This window comes from Crocodylus siamensis, chromosome 2 (assembly GCF_052110815.1).
Source record: "Crocodylus siamensis isolate JL-2025a chromosome 2, ASM5211081v1, whole genome shotgun sequence".
Taxonomy (NCBI): Eukaryota; Metazoa; Chordata; order Crocodylia; family Crocodylidae; genus Crocodylus; species Crocodylus siamensis.
The window spans coordinates 22,827,196-22,846,628 of NC_143396.1; the positions used below are offsets into that span (position 1 = coordinate 22,827,196).

Genomic DNA, 19,433 nt, shown 5'->3' on the forward strand with positions numbered 1-19,433 from the left:
CAGTAGTGTCTCATGTGGGGTAGCCTGGGTACCTAACTTAGGGTTCTGAATTATGTTAGGTAGTAAGCCGCCTAATGGTTAAATGTTGTATTTCTTATTATAAATTAGCCATTAATACAGCTTTTGCTTTACTTATGAAAAAAGGAAATGAGTTCTAAAAGATCATCAACTGACTAGGAAAACGAGAACAAGAAAGTTTTCAGATCACTCATTAATGAATATAGTCACCAATGTCAGGATTTGGAAAACTGAGACACAACAAATTTAATGATCTCAGAACACAAATTTCAATACTGAGAACTAAAAATATTCATAAACTTTGCTAAAGCTTAAACACAGATCTAGGCTCTGTGGTGGTTTAATTCAGCAGAATTCTGAATTTTGCAGCTTTGAACTACTGCTCGGGAAATATATAATAAACTGTATGTGCCTCAGTGCAGCCTACATTTAAAAATACTTACGCAGGTGTTATCGTCAGCATTCTTATGCCAATGAAGCGCTTCTTCCCATCTGGAAAAGAGGAGGTATATTTAAGAATTTTAAGTAAATAATCAAAATAACATTTTTGCAAGAAATTCAAACGTAATATATCAAACTTTGCAATAAATTAACAGTACAGATACTGCAAAGAATACAGAATGACCAGAATAAATGCCTTCTTCCAGGACCCCTAGGCTAGAATAAGGATTTTTCATCCCAAATTCCATTGCAGAGATGATGAATGCTACAAAAGAGCTCACAAAAACTCAATTTTAGTTCTGCAAAATCCCTTTTCCATCAGCAGAATCGATGGAAGACGCTATGCTGCTATACATATTTTTCTTAAGTAAAAAAACTGTAAATTTCCAAGAAACTAAAACACTTGCTTAGCACAAAAATCTTTCATTATTTTTAAAATACTTAGAAAAGGGAAAATGTTATATCATAGTGTATTTGTTTTAAAGCAGGTTAAATCAACATTATGAAGATGTTTTTAAAGATGAGAAGGATTCAAAAATAATTTTAAAGCAATGGTTATTTGACCCCAGCAGTCTTTCCTGCCCAAAGCAGGGGGCTGGACATGATGATTTCATGAGGTCCCTTCCAGCCCTAAACTTCTGTGAATCTGTGTGATTTTTTTCATTTTTTGGAAAAACACTTCTCTTGTGGCCTGATACTGCAGGATGTGAGATCACATGGTGCTGAAGCTAATAGCCCTCTTGTTTAATCAGGAGGATGCTAAAGGGATAGCATTTTGAGGGAAGGCTCCTGAGAACTTCCTGTGGAAGTCATTTCCTTTGTTATATTTGCCAATGCTCATATTTGGTAACCTGCAGGTCATACTGTAAAATCCACCCATGCAGAACAGTTTGCAAATTGGTGCCTAAAATTTTCAGTCATCCAAGCAAGGAACAGAAACAACACCTTACATGACTATGCCAAATGCACAGATCATGCAGCTATCCCACAGTGTTTCAAACTGGTGTGTGGATTTATTTTTGAAAAGCAATCTATAGCAGTTAACTTAGACTCATCACACATCTACAAAGCAAGTTAGTATAATCTCAAATATGTAACTTGTCCCAAAGTTTAGAGTTGCTCCGTTTCCCAGGCTGTACCTGAATAATGAGGCTAAAGTGCTGAATGACAGCAAAAGCTAATTCATGTAGATAGAGAGCAGTAGGCAGCTGAAAGACTACTGGATATGTGAAGCTCAGTGTATTTGCTTCAAAGGCATGAAAGAAAATGGTGAAAATAACCAGGACACAGCTTGAACCTGCAAGTTCAAATAGGAAAAAAAAAAATCAGCACTGCAGACATAAATTTATTGGTTCCTGAAGCTAAAATTGTCAGTAGTGGCCATGCTATTATACAGCTTTTTTAATGAACTAATTAGATTTAATACTTCCTGTTGTGAGTGCTTCAGCAGTTGACTATATCCTGAATAAGACAGTATTTCTTCTTATTTGTCTCAGAGTAACTGACTTTAGCTTCTTTGACCATCCCTGTGTTTCATGTTATGAGACTGGGTCAAAAAGGAGGGAATAGGCAGTCCCTTTTAACTCCAGGATAAATAACCCCAGTCTTGGGGACATAGGCATGCATTCCTCACATGCCCAGTAATCTCATTAAGGTCAGTGGAAGTTTGAAGTGCCCAAGGTCTATACAAGATGCTTTACTGCACAGCAGACTAATTGGCTGAATAATAAAGCATCACTGTCTACACATGCACAGCAATTAGGGTGTAGTAGAGTAATTTACTGTGCTTGTATATTCCTGTCAGATAGAAGCAGTATCCAGCAGTATGGTGCATTACTGTACTTAAATGCACATGTAGACAGTGACATCAGGATTAGTTGATCCTGGCTGAGACTGAGCTGGAGTATATTCAATCACATGTAGATGTGCCCAAGGAGTACAGAATTTATTAAGCTCTTGGCAATTATCTATCATGCCTCCAAGCATCTTTGCTTATTTTCCCTGGGATGTTCAATCTCTTTTGCCTTTTTAAGGTGAAACTGATATGAGCAATATAAACTTCAGGAAGCTCCAGATGGAGAAAACTTATCGATTAGAATTGAATTTTCAAAGGTTCTGGTCAAGAGACAAATTCTCTGCATCCGATTTATGAATTTGGCCAGATTAGCACATATACATTCTTTAGAATTTAAAATTCATTAAAAAATAATGTCTAGCTCTCATGGTTGCAACTGAAGCCTCTTGAATGAGACCAAATTGTGAAACAATGCACGATTGACTTCCTGAGCCACAGACATGGAAGAGGCAGAAGAGGGGAAAGAATGGGTAAGGATAGGGAGCCAAGAGCAGAAAGACTGTGGATTCAACAGGATGTTGTTTTCCCTGGAGCTGACTTTACATGTAACATAAGACCTTAAACAAGTGTGATAACTGAAGGGTTTGTTACTACATAAAGGCCTCATCTTTCTTGCATCCCTCTTAGCAGAAATGTAACTGGTCGTTTTGGTGCACTGGCTGGGGTGGAGGGTTGTGCCAAGGGTCAGAGAACAGCAGGGGAGAATCTTACCAGAGATTCAAAAGACCCTGGCATCAACGGTTGCCATCGCCACTGCTCATAGTTTCATAGTTTCTAGGGTCAGAAGGGACCCAAGTAGATCATCTAGTCCAACCCCCTGCCATGGCAGGAAAGAGTACTGGGGTCAAACGATCCCAGCAAGGTGTTCATCTAACCTCCTTTAAAAAACCCCCAGGGTAGGAGCCAGCACCACTTCTCTTGGAAGTTGGTTCCAGACCCTAGCTGCCCTGACCGTGAAGTAGCACCTCCTGATGTCTAGCCTAAATCTACCCTCTGCCAGCTTGTGACCATTATTCCTGGTCACTCCTGGCAGTGCTCAGGGGAACAGTGACTCCCCCAGTGCCTGCTGATCCCCCCTGACTAGTTTATAACAGGCCACAAGATCCCCCCTCAGCCGTCTCTTTTGGAGGCTGAACAGGTTCAGGTCCCGTAGCCTCTCCTTGTAGGTCCTGCCCTGTTGCCCCCTGATCATGCGAGTGGCCCTCCTCTGGACCCTCTCCATGCTGTCCACATCCCTCTTGAAGTGCGGCACCCAGAACTGGACGCAGTACTCCAGCTGCGGCCTGACCAGTGCCACATAGAGGGGGAGGATCACCTCTTTGGACCTGCTCGAGATGCATCTGTGGATGCATGACGAGGTACGGCTGGCCTTCCTGACTTCATCCCCACACTGCCGGCCCATGTTCATCTTGGAGTCAATGATGACTCCAAGATCCTTTTCCGCCTCTGTGCTGACAAGAGGGGAGTTCCCCAACCTGTAGGTATGGTGCTGGTTGTTCCTCCCCAGGTGCATCACCTTGCACTTGTCTGTGTTGAAACCCATCCTATTCTCGTCCACCCACCCTTGTAACCTGTCTAGGTCCAATTGTAGCCTGTTGCTTCCTTCTAGTGTGCCCACATCCCCCCACATCTTAGTGTCATCAGCAAATTTGAACAGGGTGCTTTTTACCCCTTCATCCAAATCACTGATGAAGATGTTGAACAGCGCGGGCCCGAGGACTGAGCCCTGCGGAACCCCACTGCCCACGTCCTTCCAGGTTGAGAAGGACCCATCCACTACCACCCTCTGGGTGCAGCCCTCCAGCCAGTTGGCGACCCATTTGACTGCGTGGGTGTCAACACCACAGTCCCACAGCTTCTTAATGAGAACGGGGTGAGAGGCAGTGTCAAAAGCCTTCCGGAAGTCCAGGAAGACTATGTCCACTGCTACCCCTGCATCTAATGATTTGGTGATCTGATCGTAAAAGGCCACCAGGTTGGTCTGACAGGACCTGCCACTGATGAACCCATGTTGGTTGCCCCTAAGCATGCAGTCCCCTGCTGGCCCCTGATGGATGTGTGCCGGAATAATTTTCTCAAACAGCTTGCCTAGCAGCAAAGTAAGACTAACTGGCCTATAGTATCCCAGGTCCTCCTTCTTCCCCTTTTTGAAGATGGGGACCACGTTGGCCCTCTTCCAGTCCTCCAGCACCACACCAGAGCACCACGAGTGCTCGTAAAGCCGTGCCAGGGGACTTGCAATGACCTCGTCCAGTTCCTTCAGAACTCTAGGGTGGAGATCATCCGGGCCGGCTGACTTGAATACGTCCAGCCCCTCCAGAAGTTCCCTAACTAAATCCTCACTAACCCGTGGCCCAGGTGTGCCTCCCCCTGGGCCCGAGGGGGGCCCAGCAGGGAGGTGGCTGTTCTGGTCCCTACTTAGGAAGATGGAGGCAAAGAAATCGTTAAACATGTTAGCTTTGTCGTCTGGTGTGACAACCAAATTTCCCAACGCATCCTGCAGGGGCCCCACATTACCCAGAACCTTCTTTTTACCCCCTATGTATTTAAAGAAGGACTTCTTATTGTCCTTAATCTGGGAAGCTAGTCCTAATTTCATCTCTGCTTTGGCCTTCCTGACTGCCCCCCTACATCCCCGAGCGACTGCAGTATAGTCATCCCTGGTGGTGTCCACAGGCTCCCCACAGCCAGCAATGGTTGCTCCTGCTATTGCCTGGGTTCACCACCCACTGGCAGCCATTTCTGATGCTACTGGGTAAATACTCCCTTTAAATCGTTGCCCAGGGTTGGCATTCTTGCCTGTCCACCCCTAGCTACATTACTGTTCTTAGGGAGTTAAATATGAGACCTGCTGGAGCAGTGAAGATAAATATTCACACTAGATGTGTCTACACGTCGCTGTATGGGTGGCAATGTTGCTACAGTGACATGCTTTAGTACTTCCTTTTGGTACTAAAGCATGGTGCAGTAATCATGTATACTGTGCCGTGTGTGCAGCACATAACTAGATTTCACCACTATGTCACCATAGCAGCGCACTAAAAACAGGGGAGCCTGTAGCTGCCCATCATGCACAGACCCATGTGATCGCTACACTGCACCGTACAGACACATAACACGTTGCTGTGTCGCCATAGGGTGATGTGTAGACATGCCCACATGTTCATAAACTATATTAAAATGGGATTGATTCCCTCAGCAGAACTACTTTTATATACCTAGTTTCTAATATCCTTATAAGAAATCTCATGAACTACATGCAACCAAGGAAGGTATTTTTTGGATTATTTTAACTGGTGCCAGGGCCTGCAGAGAAACCCTCTAAAATAATTCCCATATCTTTTTTTTTAAGCATTCCACAAATGCAGAGACCTTGAAACATACAAAAGCCATAGACTCCTTTGTTTGCAAAAGCACATTAGGCTTCATTTATCCAAGTCAAAGGTCACAAAACAAAGTTCTGCTCAAAAAAGGAAAAAGAGGAAGAAGAATGGTCAGTCTTCCTGGCAATATCAGCAGAGAAGCCAAGAACTGAATGGGCACAGAGACTCGGAGCACTTCATCACTGAGGTCAGGATTGAGTTATGTCGGCAGTGCAAAACAGGGCAGCTGGAACTGCCATTTGCTGTTGCATCTGCTCTGTGGATAAAAGGTCTCCAGATACATTATTCTGGCAACTTTCATGAGCACTTAAAGAAGAAAAAATAATTAAGAAAGCCAGCATGAAATGGAGAGAGGTCCTAAACATAACATGCATCTTACCAGGGTAACTAGGGCTTCTTGTTTTAATGTTCATATGCTGGAATAATCAAACTGCATATATGTACAACAGTTTCAATCTGAATCTTGTTTATCGTAGAGCAAATGATTGCTTTTAAATGAACATTTACATTTCTCTTAAACACAAAGTGCCAGATTCACCTGAGTGGTTAGACACTTTAAGCCAGATTCATTTCCAGCGATTAGGTTCCTGACACGTTAAAGTAAAGGCATGGTGGGAACTGATCTGTGATTCCAAAAATCTTGCTCCCTGGCATGCCAGTCATGCATGGCAGATGGCACATTTGTGGGACCTCTCACATCAGATCTCATTTAACCATATTGCCGGTACACGGGGAGCCCAATCCCATACTTTCCCTGCACTGGCAAGTAGCAAACTTGGGAGCACACCATGCAGGTAGGAGCCCTGTGAGCTGACTGAAGTCCCTAGTCACCAAAGCACACGGTGCTCATGGTGGACTCCTGGAGCTGGGAGCTCTAATCAGCTGACAGGCCTTCCAGCCACAGAAGCTCTGATCAGCTGGTGGAGCTCCTATCTGGGGAAGCCCATGGCTGGGACCTCCCAGCAGCAGAGGGGCACTCTCAGCCTCTGGGGCACACGAGAGTCTTGAAAGGCTCCCAGGCACTCCGAAGGCTGGGCACTGGCCACACTTTCACTTAAAGGTTTGATACGAGCCAGCCACAAAATTATTATACATGTTTGTGTAGTAACTTTGTGGCTGATTCATCATTTTATCATGCCATTAATTGAATGAACATGTTGCCAGGTCACTGCTTAAGATGTGATTAACCAGTTGTCTGTCAGGGGACTTTAGGCATCAAAATGGACTCAGGCAACCTAAGTGAGATTCTATTCCACAATGTTCAAGTCCTGAAAATCCATGAATGCATCTACTTTGTAACACGTGGTCTTCTTACCTTTAAAACTGAGTGTCAAAGAAAGCAGTAAGGAGATGGAGGAGCTACTGACCTTGTGCATTAACTTTTTCATGGACTACAGCCAGGTGAAATACAATCACACTTAGGTGCCTAAATCTAGTTATGTGCCTAACAAATAGAATCTGACCCTTTTTGCTGATCCAGACAGGAAAAAAACAGTTAAACTAAGTTTACAGGTCTTTTTTTTCTGTCAGTGATGTTTTGCAAAGCAGCTGGAACTTCCTGGTGAGTCTGGCCCAAAACTGTCTGACAGCAATTTAACTGTGTAAGCAACTTTCTATTCTGTGAGAGATTTTGATGCATAAAAATGACACCAAATACTAGGGACCTCTTCATTTTAATATTAAACATCTTTATTGATTATTACAAAAATATACACAATAAAATGGGCAAACAAATAAGGAACTAAAGGCACAAAATTCCTAACTACAACACTTTAGCAAGCACTATTGAAAGGTACAGATGAAGGACCCAGCCCTCCAAACACATATGGCCATGAGTAACTATATTACATGAGTAATATACCCCTTTGTAATAAATGAGAGTTTTGCAGTTGATTTCAGTGAGTCAGGAATTCACCAAGACCTAATGAAGGAACCAATCCTGCATTCTTTACGTGATCTGCAGGCAAAACTGCTGTTTCTCTGCTCACTCCCTTTGCGTCTTGCAGGCTGGATGAATGGTCCTGAAATGATTTAAGAAAAATATTCCACTGCCAAACAGATTCTATGAAATGAATCCAGCCTCTCATGCTGTGTACTTTCTCAAGCTCTGTAACTGGGTCATAAAGTATAACCAATGATCTGCATGTGATTGGGAGAGATCTCTTCTGTTTTGAAGAGCTTCTTTTATGACTATTCTCAGTGTTTCCTTGGAAATACCCATTTATTGTTATTGTCATCACTAATAAATATAATTTGCAAAACTTGAGCATGTATACATGAGACACTTTACTGTGCAGCAGACTAATTTGCTGTACAGTAAAGCATCACCATCTACATGTGTGCAGCAATTAGGGTGCAGTAGACTAATTTGCTGCTCTGCTTGATAGTCCTGTCAGGTTCAAGTGGTATCCAGCAGCACAGTAAATTACTAAGTTTAAATGCATGTGTAGATGGTAATGTCAGGATTACCATCTGGGTCAATCTGACTATATTCAGTCACATTAATTGCATGTGTAGATACACCCCTTAAAAAGCATTGTTAGATCCACATTCACCTCATCAGTGAGACGTCTAGCTGGCCTCATACGTAAAACTTTTTCCCTAGTCTACCTGTAACTGTTTCACTCTTGTTAGTATCATTCTATAAAGTTCTCAGATTCAGTCCTAGTTCTGAAATTATACCCAAACGTACAGATTTGCCTATATATGTACTCAGATTGAGGGGGGATTAATTAGAGCAGTTCTTGGACAGGTGCTCTAATTAAAACAGCTCACTGTCACATGTACTGAGACCTCCTGCATTCTTAAAATAGCTGCAGGGACACTTTAAAGCTCCTTAGTTAAAGTGCCACTGTATCCATTTTGAAATGTGGGTGGGCTTAATACACATGGTGGTAAGGCAAAGCTGGAATATTCCAATTAGAACATGGAGCAGACTCAACGAATCAAGTCTGCCCTAATGCACTCTAATTAAAATGCGAACAAGCACCTCTATAGGCAGCCTTGGTCTCCTAAAGAGAATCAACTAAGAAAGTAACTGGTTTCACAATTGCTGATCAGATGTTTAAATGTGGATTAAGATGGGTTAAGGTAGTAACTTTTAACCACTTGAGTTCGCAATTGGTAGCTTTCCATCTCCATTTTCCTTATTTATAAAATAGGAATGATTTTACCAAAGTTACTCAGGTATTCAAAGCTAGTTAACAGTTTTACAAAGTTTTGAATAATTAACTAACTATAGAAGAAAGCTGTTGTTATTATCAAGGTAATAAATCAAATATTATCATTATTGCCCTCCAGCTTGACAATTCATTCAAATATTTCTCATGACTAATTAAATAAACATTTTTGATTCTTCATGTTAGTTAGTAGATTATGTATGTATTTGTAATAGTTCACTCTGACTACTTCATGAATCTGCACTCAGGATACAGACCTGCTAAAATTGAGGTTTAATAAGGCTGTGGTTAAACTCATAAAATACTGCTATGGATGTCTCCTCTAAAGAGACCTCCTCCTCAAATAAATCTGTGAAGTCTCTTAGGATTTGTCTCCTTGTTATCTTTCAACAAGTCACAATAGAATGAAAACACCCCAATTCTTATTTCCTGTGATTTAATTATAGCAAGATTTTGGGGGTAAATCAAAGTTAAACAACTGAAGTAAAACCATGATCAAAAGTATGTGAAACTTGAAAAATACTCGTACATGCCAAAAAATGCAAACACATTCCATAGCATTATGTCTGTATCTGCTGAAATAAGACCAGTCCTTCTGGACTTTGCAATAGCAAGAATTTTTTTTAAAATACCTTTAAAAACAGCTCCATTTCCAAGGAAAATGTGCTAGGTAAAACAAGTAAAGAAATGGCCCCTGCTTGGCTGAATGTACCATCTAACTTTGCAATGATGCCAAGAGCATACACAAATGGAGGACAGCAGTGAAAACAAGATAAGACTGCTACCCGCTAAGGTACATAACATCACAATGGTTTGGATCATCCCTATCATCCTTTGTAGACTCTGCAGCAAAACCATTTTTAAAGCAGATGCAAATGGGGGAGAAAAGCAGTCTACATCTTATTCTCCACAGTCACTTCCTCTCTTGGTGCAATCTTTTCATTTATTCAAGATACAAAAGAGAAGGGAAAGCCTCCTTGCATAATCTATTCCTAAACATATCTCAGGGTGAACTAATTCATCTGCAGTTCTCATCTATCGCAGAGACCACCCTTCGTCATCTGATGTATAAGACTGTCTATTCTTTGGGTCTCTCAGTTTACAAACAATAAAACTCACTGTTGCTTCCAAGAAATCGCCTTCAAATCCCTAGTCTTTAAATATAATGAGCTCTCTCAGGCTGTCAGCCAAAACTGCTTGCCTCAGCTGTGTGTGGCCTGCCTCCAATTTATCCCAAGCAGCTTAGACATCAAAAGAACCCCACAGTTTGGTGGCACCCAGAAGTCCATACAGAAGAATGGAGCTGTATCTTCTCAGTCCACCATATTACCAAATGCATATTCAAGCAGTCAATGAAATAGATAAATTACAGTTGAAATACAGATACATCCTTCCATACATTGTTCTTATAAAACCTAAACCATTTCTCTGACTTAAATGTATTTTATTTATTCCAATTCCAGCTCATTCCAATTCATTAATTTTGTATGCTAAATTATATAATATATATAGCTGTGAGCCTAACTTCTGTCAATGGGCATATTAAAGTTGTTGTACTTTTAATGAGCACATCAGTGATTTTTGGCCAAAATTTCCCTTTTCCCCTATAGTTCAGTAGTTGGTTGGTCACCTCTGGGTGCTAGTAAAAGTAAATATAAAAATAATGGTTCATTCCTCTAGGTATTATTATCTAGTAACACATGGTTATAAGGGCTACAGCAGTGGCTCCAGAGACATGAATTAGAGCTCAGTTCCATTCAGTCCAGTTTTAAATGGGTTCTTTGTCGTTTGGCCTGGAAATCAAAGGCAAACAGACATGAAGTAGCCACATTGCTCTCTTGTGTGCTACTGGCTACAGAACCTGGTGTGCCTTAACCACACAAGCCCTGTGGGCCACTAGGCTCAGGAGGACCTTTGACCACAAGGATATAATTTATAACATGTTTTAGGATACCTCAGGATAAAAGGGTTTCTATTTATTTTGTCATTCCTCAGTGTTATATCTGGCATGGTGCATACAGTACAGCAATGTAACATTAGGGAAGGATGAAGCAGTGAGTCAAGTTCCAGCCTGAGACTGAAGAGCTAAGTACCAATGTACAAAAAGGCCCTGAAAGGAGTGCCTTAACTACTGCGCTTTACCTAAAACACTATAAGTTAGAGCACAAGGAAACAAAACAGATGTTTGCTGGTCAGTGGGCCTCCTTACAGTAGCCACTGGTGTGCTCCAGCATACCAGCTCCCAGGAGGCTGCCCAAGCAGCCCTCTGCAGCCATGCACCCCACCCCCCCAGCTCATGACTGTCAGCAGCAGCTGGGAGGGGGAGAGACCCCAGGACCCTTCCCCACCTGGCTGGGGCTGCTGCAGGGGGAGAGACCCCAGAGAGGGAGCCCTTCACCTGCAGCCCTCTTTGCTGGCACCAGAACCAGGTCAACTGCAAGGACAGAACTCCCCCCCCACCCCTGCCCCCACCCCCCACACAAGGCTGCATGCTGGCTGGAGTCAGAGACTGTCACAGACTAGGGTGACAGGGAGCCACACAATGCTTATCTGAACTCAGGTGCCTAAAACCCTCATTTCACAAATAGAGAAGCAATTATTCTTTCCTTCTCAAGAGTAAATGACACTGTAATGATGATGACCCTGACACCACCCTTTTAGGCAGGAACTTGGTGGCTACAGCCCTTTTTCAGCACATAGGAGAACTGAGTTTAGTGTCTGCCATGGGCTCGTGAGATTGAAACCTCTGTCACTTGCTGTGAGAGTGCCTTAGCCATCTGACTGTAGGCTGTTTTAGGTGCAAGCACCCTACACCTGACATTATGCAGAAATGAATGTAAGATTCATGGGGCCAGAGAAAAAGGTGTGTGATGCTATAGCCCTGTGATTGGGTACATGAGTTATAATGAGAGCAGGGTTTTGCTCCTAGTGCTGCATTTTACATAAGCAGCCATTACAACATGGACCACAACATAAGACATCCTTTTCTGCCCTAATCACCATGCTACTGAGTTATACTCCATCTTGCTCCCTCTCTCTAGCCACAACACCCTGGGATACCTTGGGGTCCTTTTAAGGGTGATGCAGGGCAACATATAATGTCACAGATGCAAACTCGATTCACAAGATAAACCCAGAGAATCAAACAAAAATCCACAGCTGTGGTTTATCTGAGTTCTTTGCAACAGAAAAACTCCATGTTTCTATCCAGGGATATCTCAAGTCTAAAAAAGTTGAGAACCATTGCTCTATCCCAATGAATCTTAAATACCTTTATTCACAGTAGCACAGCTCTAAATGGAGGGTAAGTGGGCACCTTCTCCAGAATAGCCTGTTATCAGATAATTGGGGCACACTCTTGGCAGCCATGGGTTGTGTCTTCAGATCATCTCAGGCAGAGAAAGGAATTAAACACAGATTTCTCACTGCCTGGGTAAGTACTCTTCCCACAAAGTCTAGTGGGCAGGGTAGGTAAGCATCCAGAGTAGCTGCTGCCCATTAGACAAGGTAAAAGAGCAGCAGCTCCTCCTCTGGCTGTACTCTAAAACAAAAGGATGACCTTTGTCCAACCTTACAAAGAAAGATCATGAACATCTACTCTTCAAAGATATTTCAGGGCTATGGGTATCAAGGGGTGTTTCTACACATGCTCTGGGAGGCGGTGGCGTATTAATTAGAGTGGGTCCAAGAGCCGCTCTAATTAAAGTACCCAGTGCATCACATGTATCAACTTTCCTGTGCTGAAAAATGGTGGCGGGGTGCTTTAGATAAAGCTTGTCGAATGAGCTTTAGTTAAAATGCCCCCACCACCATTTTTCAGTGTGGGGACAGTGATTCGATTAATCGATTACCATATTCCAGCAGGCTTGATTAATCAAGTCTGCTCCATCACACTATAATTCCAGATGCATGTGTATAGACACCCAAGGGTACTATGTAATCAGAGATTCCTCAACGGGTATCTAAGAGGCAAGAGTAAAGACCCTGTGTTCAGTGTTTCTTGCCTGGCTAGGTCTAGACACCTACACCATAACTACAGGCAGCTCTACCTCGGTGCTTTGGATTTTGCTTCCTGTACACTGTTTAAGAAGCCTGGGCAAATTACACAGGCTTCTGGATTCCACTCTAGAGGCCAGATGTCTAAAAGCTGGTGGTGCTGTACCCAAATTCTGGATGCTTATGGTATTCATGAGATCTAGGCCTTAGTTTCTTTTTAGTGCCTCAGTTTTCCATCTGTAATTTGGGGATAATACATACCACTGGGAGGTATGGTGGGAAAAGTATAGTAAATATTCTGAGGTGCTCGGATAGTATGATCAGGGGGCCAGATAAATACAAGAGTATTAAGAGTACTGTGCTCAGCTACTGGACTTCTTTTCTGAATAACACAGACCAAACTCCTAAGGATATGTTTAGTATCATTTATGATGGTATTTATTATAGTTAATGTTTCTGTTAGAACTTACCTTTATTTTGTTTGTCATGTGACTCTGTGAGGAACCGAGTGATGCGATCTGAAGGAATAGCAAAGGAAATTCCAGCAGTCACCTTTAGAGTGTTTATTCCAATCACCTCACCATCCTGTGGATAGAAGAGAGCTAATGACATTGTTCCTAATGGATTTAAAAAATAATCCATTTCCCTAAATTGTAATGCCACAGATTTACTTCTCAAGAAAGTAAATATAGATCACTTTATGGCAACCAGTCATTCTCTGAAGAAGCAGAATGCTCCTTTTGGGGAACATAGTGTCTCTCCGTATGACAGAGTTCAAGGGTGCTAAGAAAGATACCCCAAATTATTCTTCCCTTGATATCAAGATGTTGCTCTTGTCTCTAGTGGCAATTATTCAGACATTATTACTTAAATTCCACCTGCAAAGAATGCACACTCATATTCAAACAGCAAATTTATGTTCCAAACACACCAGATACATGCCTATCTGCATAGCATTTGGGTTCCCAGTTACCTGACTTGCATTGGAAAGGGGAATTTTCTAGGCATATGGGGCATGTATGTGTTTCTTTTACAGGAAAATATGTATGTTGACTATTTGACAATTGAGGTGTTAGTCATTTTGCTTGAAAATGTGCCACTTCCATTATAAAAGTTGTGGAGAGACAGTCCTCCTTCACTGAGAACACAAAATACACTGTCACTTCAAATCTACTCTCTGAAGAAAAAAAGAAGGAAAGCAACCACACTTACCAAGTTAACAAGAGGTCCTCCTGAGTTCCCATACTGTTAAAAAAATAAATAAATAAATAAAATCAGAAAATGTTACACCGGTATTCTCCTTCAGGAAGTGAAAATTGTGTGAATGAATGTTTATTTCTTAGCATTAGAAGTAAGTGAGATGCTCCCTAGGCAGCACCAAAGGACATAATGCACAGCATGGAAAGGCTTCAATAACAGCCTCGTCCTGCAAAGAAATTTAGGCAAGTGAGCCCTTATGACAATTTCACTGCAGAATTGGGTCCTAGGTTGGGATTAAAATTAAGGAGAGTATTTAAGAGCATCTCTGACATATAAAAACATATTTTTCCTTATTGCTTTACAGCTTTAAATGCAAGTAATCAATGGTTGCATCTACACAAGCGGTTTTATAGTACATTAGACTAATCTAATGACAGTAAAGGATCACTATCTACACATGCACAGTAATTATATTAGTCTAATGTGCCATTTTCTAGTACTTATAGATACAGGTACTAGAAAAACAGCACATTAATTAAAGCACCATACCACATATGTAGACACAAACCAGGAGCAAATTGCTTATAGTTAGCCTAGGCAGCAGGGGGCCACGGGGGATAGGGATAATTGTCCCAGCTGGGCAGGACACTGCCTGCCAGCCAACCACATGGAGATCAGGAGGGGGCAGGGAGGCAGCTCCAGTCTGGTCCCAGTCTCCATGTGGCTAGGAGGTAGTTGTCCACCCAGCCAGAACAGCTCCTCCCACCCTGCTCAGGGCCAGGCTGATCTCCCCCAGCTGGGACAGAGCTGCCCACTGAGCTGGGACAGCTTCGCCCCAGCCTCTAGAGTTCTGGGCTAAGCCCCCATGCCTGCTGCTAGCCCAGGGCACAAACCTGGGGAGCCTGGAGCTCCCCCTGGATGCTACTGTGGGGCAGAGCAGGGCAGAAGCAGCCCTGGACTGGCTGCTCCTGTGGGGCTTCATTTGCTCCTAGGGAGCACGTGTAGACATGTGCTGAGGAGCACTTTAATGAGCTTGAATTTTCTGCACAGAAAATTCAGGCATAATAATTGTATATGTACATGCACTCAATGCGTAGAAAATTACAGTAAAAGCTCTGTTATCCTGGGAATGGGGGATGCCAGATAAAATATGTCTGTTACTTGAGCCACCCCTGCTGTCCTGTGGGCACTGCAGGACAGGGAGGTAGGTCCTACACAGCCCCACACAACTTGTTATGCCCCCAGGCCATGGGGGCTCGGCAGTGCAGGCTGCTTTGCCCTAGGCCGTGGGGGCTCGGAGAAACTGGAAGTACCACAGTGGGCACTTCCAGTTTCACTTTTCTTTACAAGCTAGCACACCAGTTAATAGATCATGCCGGCTTGTAAGGTACTGGTTACCAGAGAGTTTACTGTATTATATTTCAATTAGATACTGATAAGCAGGTAATGCTTTGCACACAGAGCATTTGTCAGGAAATACTAGGGATGTCTAGGAGGTGTCTGGGCATTAAAGATTACACTGACATTTTAAAATTAGTAGTATTGGGTACCGTAGGATAGGTTACCATTGGTCAGTTTTACCTGTCATCTGAGGACCACAAATAACTCTGCAAATGTTAATTAAGCTTTACAACGTATCTCTGCGAGGGACATTTGTGAAATCTAGAGATTGCTTTACTAACCGTCTCTGGAGTAAAATAAGGCAGCTATTTTGATTAAATAGCTTTGAATCTACTCAGTATCTGAAGATCTCCAAAGAAAGAAAAAAGCAATAACTTGGAAGCAAAAGGTATAGGGATCTCCTTAACATCTACACGTTGGATCAATAAATATGTTTTTGAATCAGCCAACTTTTCTGGTCAGCCTATCAAGGAGCCAAAAGCAACAGCCTCCCACTCAAACCAAATAAATATTAAGTGATGGAAGGCAGCAGTTTGAGCCATCTAAGCAGTTTACATTTTGATTACAGCAGGCAAACTGCTATTTGGTCTCAGAAAAAAATATAAAATGACACTGGCGTATTAAAATCTGCTTCAGTCTTCACAGCTATATTGATTCCGACTTCATGCTAAATCATTATTGTTTTGATGGGAAAAGATTGCCATAAACAACCAAACAGCCCTGTTTAGGAGCTGATTGCCCATCCCTTTTCTCCCCTCTCTCTCTTCCTGCCTCATCTCCTCTATCCCACATTGTTTCCCAAGGCAGCTGCACATTCCTGCTGGGAAGTCTTGGCCGAGCAGCAGAAAAGCAACAGACCAGAACAGTCCTCAGACTCCTCCCTTCCTCAGGAGGGAATGAGAGAAAATGAAGCAAGCTATGCATGAATCCATCTTCGCATCCCACATTCTCATCTGTTAGAACAAATATCGCTAAATGGATTTTTTTCCATTGATTTTCCTCCTTTAGTCTTGTATTAAGTGATAATTTTTTCAGAGCAGTCAGGAAGTTTTGATGTGGAGGACAGTGCTTAAATTTGAAGTCAAGAAGGTCTTTAGCTAATCCTGTTCTCTGCCCCCAAGCAATTCACTTAGGGTAAAATCTTCAAAAGTACCTGAGTGATTAGAACACTAATTGCACTAAGTCTTTAGCACTTGATCTCCTAAATCAGTTAGGGGCTTTTGAACATGTAATATGTATGCCATGCTAGTACAAGACACTACAGACTTTCTACAGAAACTTAAAAACATAGACCACCTTCCCAGCAACACCCTCCTAGCCACCATGGACGTTACCAGCCTATATACCAACATCCCAGCCTGCCTTGCATATCCACAGGAACAAGATTACAACTCAGAATACAGACCCAAAGATATTACTGACCTTATACACTTCATCCTCACACACAACAATTTCACTTTTAATAACCAACACTTCCTCCAGATGATGGGAACAGCTACGGGCACCAAAATGGCCCCACAGTATGCCAACCTTTTTATGAGCCACCTGGAAGAAGACTTCCTCAAGAACTGTACCATTAAACCCTTGCTATACTTAAGGTATATCAATGACATCTTCATCATTTAGACTGAAAACCTGCAATCTCTGATTGAATTCCATCAGAAATTCAACAATCACCATCCCTCCATCCGACTTTCTCTAGAATATTCCAGCACCAACATCTCCTTTTTAGACACAATGATCAGTATCCAGAATGATAAAATGATAGTATCAGTATCCAGAATGATAAAATACAGACCACGTTATACAAGAAACCCACAGACCACAATCTGTGATATCTGCACAGAACCAGCAATCACCCTAAACACACCAAAAAGCTGTGATATACAGCCAAGCCCTCAGATACCACCAAATTTGCACTGAAGAGAACACCCAGGATTGCCACCTCACCAATTTTAAAAAGGCTTTCATCCAACAAGGACACTCCTCCAGAGAGATAGATCGCACATTTGAAGGAGCCACCTGGATACCACGTGAAGAATTGCTGCAGTGCAAAAGAAAAACCCCTACAAGTCGCACACCGCTGGTTATGACAGATCACCCCTCCTCAAACCCATACAGAAAATCCTCAAACAACTGCAACCCATACTAGAAAGAGCCCCTATTCTTAAAGAGACCTTCCAAGAGCCACCCATCCTAGCCTTCAAACAAGCACTGAACCTCGCTAACCTCATCACCAGAAACAAACTTCCTCAGGCCCAGAAAATGGATCCAGACCATGCCATGACAAGAAATGCAAAACCTGCCAACACATCTCCACCACCCCCACAATTACTACACCCCACAGCAGAGCCATCAGCATTCCCAGATCTTACAGCTGCACCTCCAGAAATGTAATATAGCTCATCTAATGCACCAACTGCCCAGATAGAAAATACGTAGGAGAGACCAAACAACAACTGCGCACCAACATGAACGCACACCGGAAATCTATCAAAGACAGGAATACCCAATTACTGGTGGGGGCACACTTCTCACAAGAAAACCACTCTCTCTCCAATCTCTCAGTCCTGATCCTCAAAGGAAACTTAGAAAACACTTCCCAGAGATGAGCCTATGAACTGCACTTCATCAACCTCCTGGAAACTAAAAATCATTGACTAAATATAGACATTGGATTTATGACACATTATAGCCTGCCTGCCATCTGACTCCCCAGGTGTCTCTCCACTATCATCCCCCTTCCCCTTCCCTCTCCCCACCCCACCCCACTGCCTGTCTCTCACCCAGTGACTCCTCAATCTACATCTTCACTGACTACCTGTCTTGTATGCACACCAGCCCAGCCTCTGGCTTCTTTACTTTTCATTCCATCTGGGAAGAGCACACACCAACTGCAGAAACTTCCTTAGCCTGACGAAGGGTTTTTGAACCCAAAAGCTTGCTTAATAATTGTTTTCCAACTATTTAAGTTGGTCTAATAAAAGCTATCAGATTCACCCAAAGAACCTTGTCTGCCTATGCCATGCTAAGCGCACTTAAGATGTAAGCACCCACATGGTTAAGTTGGTTAATTCATGCTAAGTGCTCTCTTCAAGCAAGGATCAACTTTGGTTCATGCTCATGTTAGGATGTCTTCAGTCTGTTCCACAAACATAAAGTGAGCACTTTATAGTCCTCTAGCATCTCAGGATGCACTACTCCCACACACTCGGAGCGAGGCTAGAGCCCAGGTGCCCTGGCTTCTCACACACCTGCTCACATCCCTTCTCACCAACGCTGTACTGGCAAGAAATGTATTAAACCTTAACATGCAACTGCTTACAGCATATGCTCTAACTTTAACACAATTTAACATTCCAAGGATTTAGTATCATCTAAGTGTACCATTAAACTTCACCCTAGGTATATACACACGAAAAAAAATCCTATATTATTTGTATTCATCTGCCTCACAAGGATGTCAGAATTAATAAACATTAAAGAAGTATTTTGCACCTCTAAAATGCTAAACATTCTTAGTTTACTATGCCAAGTCCATTATCTGAACTCAGTAAATAAATAATCTGGGAAATATATTTCTTTTACAGTTTTGGCAAACAAGCTGAACAACTTTTTTTACCTGGGATGTGTTTTCCCAGCTTCCCTTAAAACCACTAAAAGCCTCATGCAAATATCTGGGGTTTTAACTTAGTCTTTTGGTTATCATTTGTAGTTTCTCTTATGACAAAGGATTTTATAGACATTAGGGCTGGAAGGGACCTCGGAAGAGTCCAGCCCCCAGGGGCAGGAAGTCAGCTGGGGTCAAAGGATCCCAGAAAGATAAACATCCAAATATCCTTTTAAGGAGTACAAAATAAGTGCTTGTGCCTCCTCTGGCGGCAGTGTGTTCCAGGCCTCTTGGGCTCGGACAGTAAAGAAGCTCTTCCTTATGTCCAGCCTGAAACCGTCTTGGAGGAG

The 19,433-nt window shown here is 42.6% G+C and overlaps 1 protein-coding gene across 2 annotated transcripts in view; it reads right to left on the reverse strand.

Annotated features, from left to right (window-relative positions):
- The window catches only part of HTRA3 (HtrA serine peptidase 3), a 49,375-nt gene that overhangs the window by 6,907 nt on the left and 23,035 nt on the right, over positions 1-19,433 (reverse strand). Inside the window, exons 5-7 of one of the 2 annotated variants that reach the window (XM_090035509.1) lie at positions 14,085-14,117; positions 13,343-13,457; positions 462-510 (exon numbers count right to left, since the gene is read on the reverse strand). In XM_090035509.1, the coding sequence (XP_089891635.1) occupies positions 462-510; positions 13,343-13,457; positions 14,085-14,117 (197 nt within the window). Of the gene's footprint in view, positions 1-461; positions 511-7,370; positions 7,719-13,342; positions 13,458-14,084; positions 14,118-19,433 lie in introns of those variants that run through there. The other variant, XM_090035510.1, reaches the window with a different exon arrangement.